This window comes from Amblyomma americanum, chromosome 1 (genome assembly GCF_052857255.1).
Source record: "Amblyomma americanum isolate KBUSLIRL-KWMA chromosome 1, ASM5285725v1, whole genome shotgun sequence".
In the NCBI taxonomy this organism is placed as follows: Eukaryota; Metazoa; Arthropoda; class Arachnida; order Ixodida; family Ixodidae; genus Amblyomma; species Amblyomma americanum.
This window is the reverse complement of record NC_135497.1, coordinates 520,019,650-520,021,112: the sequence shown is the minus strand read 5'-3', so window position 1 is coordinate 520,021,112 and position 1,463 is coordinate 520,019,650. Positions and strand designations below refer to the sequence as shown.

The window sequence follows — 1,463 nt, the reverse complement described above, 5'->3', positions numbered from 1 at the left end:
TCCACGTATTTGCAGGTTGGTCGTTTTTTCGATAGTTCTTCTTGTTCCTGCCGCTGCTGCCAAGGCTACCGTTGAGTGTCACGCAATTATCATGTTACGCTGTTGCGCATGTCGACAACCTGTTGATGACAGCTGTCAATCACTGTGCTGCTCAGAGTGTGAATTTACGTACCATGTCGGATCATGTTCAGGCGTTTCGGAAGAAATGTTCATTTCGAAACGAGCAAAGGCTTGGAAGGCCTGGAGGTGCGAAACATGTAAGGGCAGCCGTAAAGCTGAGGATACACTGCACGGGCAGCAGTCCGATAGAGAACTAATCACTAGGCTGTTTTCAATGGAAAGTAAAATTGACTCCCTTCTGGCCATGTCCAGCAAGCTTGAGTCGCTTGAGTCATCCGTCAGCCTGCTCTCAGATAAATTTGATGAGTTTCAAACACGTCTTCTAGCCCAAGAAAAGTCGACAAAGGATGTCACGAAGCGTGTAGAGCGGCTTGAGAAAGCTGAATGGGCCTGTGAAATTGCACAGCTCAATAAGGACGTTGACAGTCTAGAATGGCGCAGTCGTCGACTGAACATCGAAATCCATGGTCTACCAGAGACGGAAAACGAGGACTTACTAAAGAAAGTGAATGAAATAGGCACAAAACTGGAACTTGATGAGGTGTGCTCGAGTGACATAACAGCCCTGCACAGGCTTCCCGCGAAGCCGGGCAAAACACGGGGCGTAATTGTTCGCTTCGCAAAGCAGGAGGTTCGTGATGCCTGGCTAGCAAAAAGGCAGGCGCTACGTGATGACAACACCGGAAAGTACATGTGTGAAAATATGACTAGGTACACTCGCACTCTTCTGACAGTTGCCAAAGAATGGGCTAAGGAATCCGGCTACGCGTTCGTTTGGCACGTGAATGGAAAGGTGCTTGTACGGAAACAAGCCGGTGCACGAGCAGTTGTCATCCGCGATAAGGATGACCTCGCCAATCTGAGGTGATAGCGCAGGCAATTGTATTTTCAAGGAAACGCGATGCCATTCATGTCCAATTTTGCTCACCATAGTGAGCAACTCAAGGATAAGCAGAAGTTTTCTTTATTTCATTTAAACGCCCAAAGTTTGCGAAATAAATTTGATGAGGTTACTTTGTTTTTATCAGATTTAAACCACGAGTTTGACTTTATTTGCTTTAGTGAGACGTGGTTCACATCTGACGACTGTTTTCTCTTGCCGGGATTTGATTGTGTGTCAGCGTGCCGTTCATCAAAGCGCGGATGAGGTGTTGCTCTGTATGTGCGTTGCCAACTACCGTATCAAATTCTAGCAAACTATAACATTGTGAATGAAAATTTTGAGTGCGTCATTATTCACTGTTATAATATACTACTTGCTCTTGTGTACCGACCGCCATCTGTGTGTTTAAAGCAATTTATGCAGTTTGCAGAAGAAATATTTGAACGTAGCCTCGAGCTCA

At 45.9% G+C, this 1,463-nt stretch overlaps 1 protein-coding gene across 1 annotated transcript; it reads left to right on the top strand.

Moving 5' to 3' along the window:
- Nucleotides 1-253: 253 nt before the first annotated feature.
- Nucleotides 254-990, top strand: LOC144107110 (uncharacterized). The gene has a single exon (XM_077640100.1). The coding sequence runs from the start codon at nucleotides 335-337 to the stop codon at nucleotides 986-988; it is 654 nt and encodes a 217-aa protein (XP_077496226.1). The 5' UTR covers nucleotides 254-334; the 3' UTR covers nucleotides 989-990.
- Nucleotides 991-1,463: the final 473 nt, after the last annotated feature.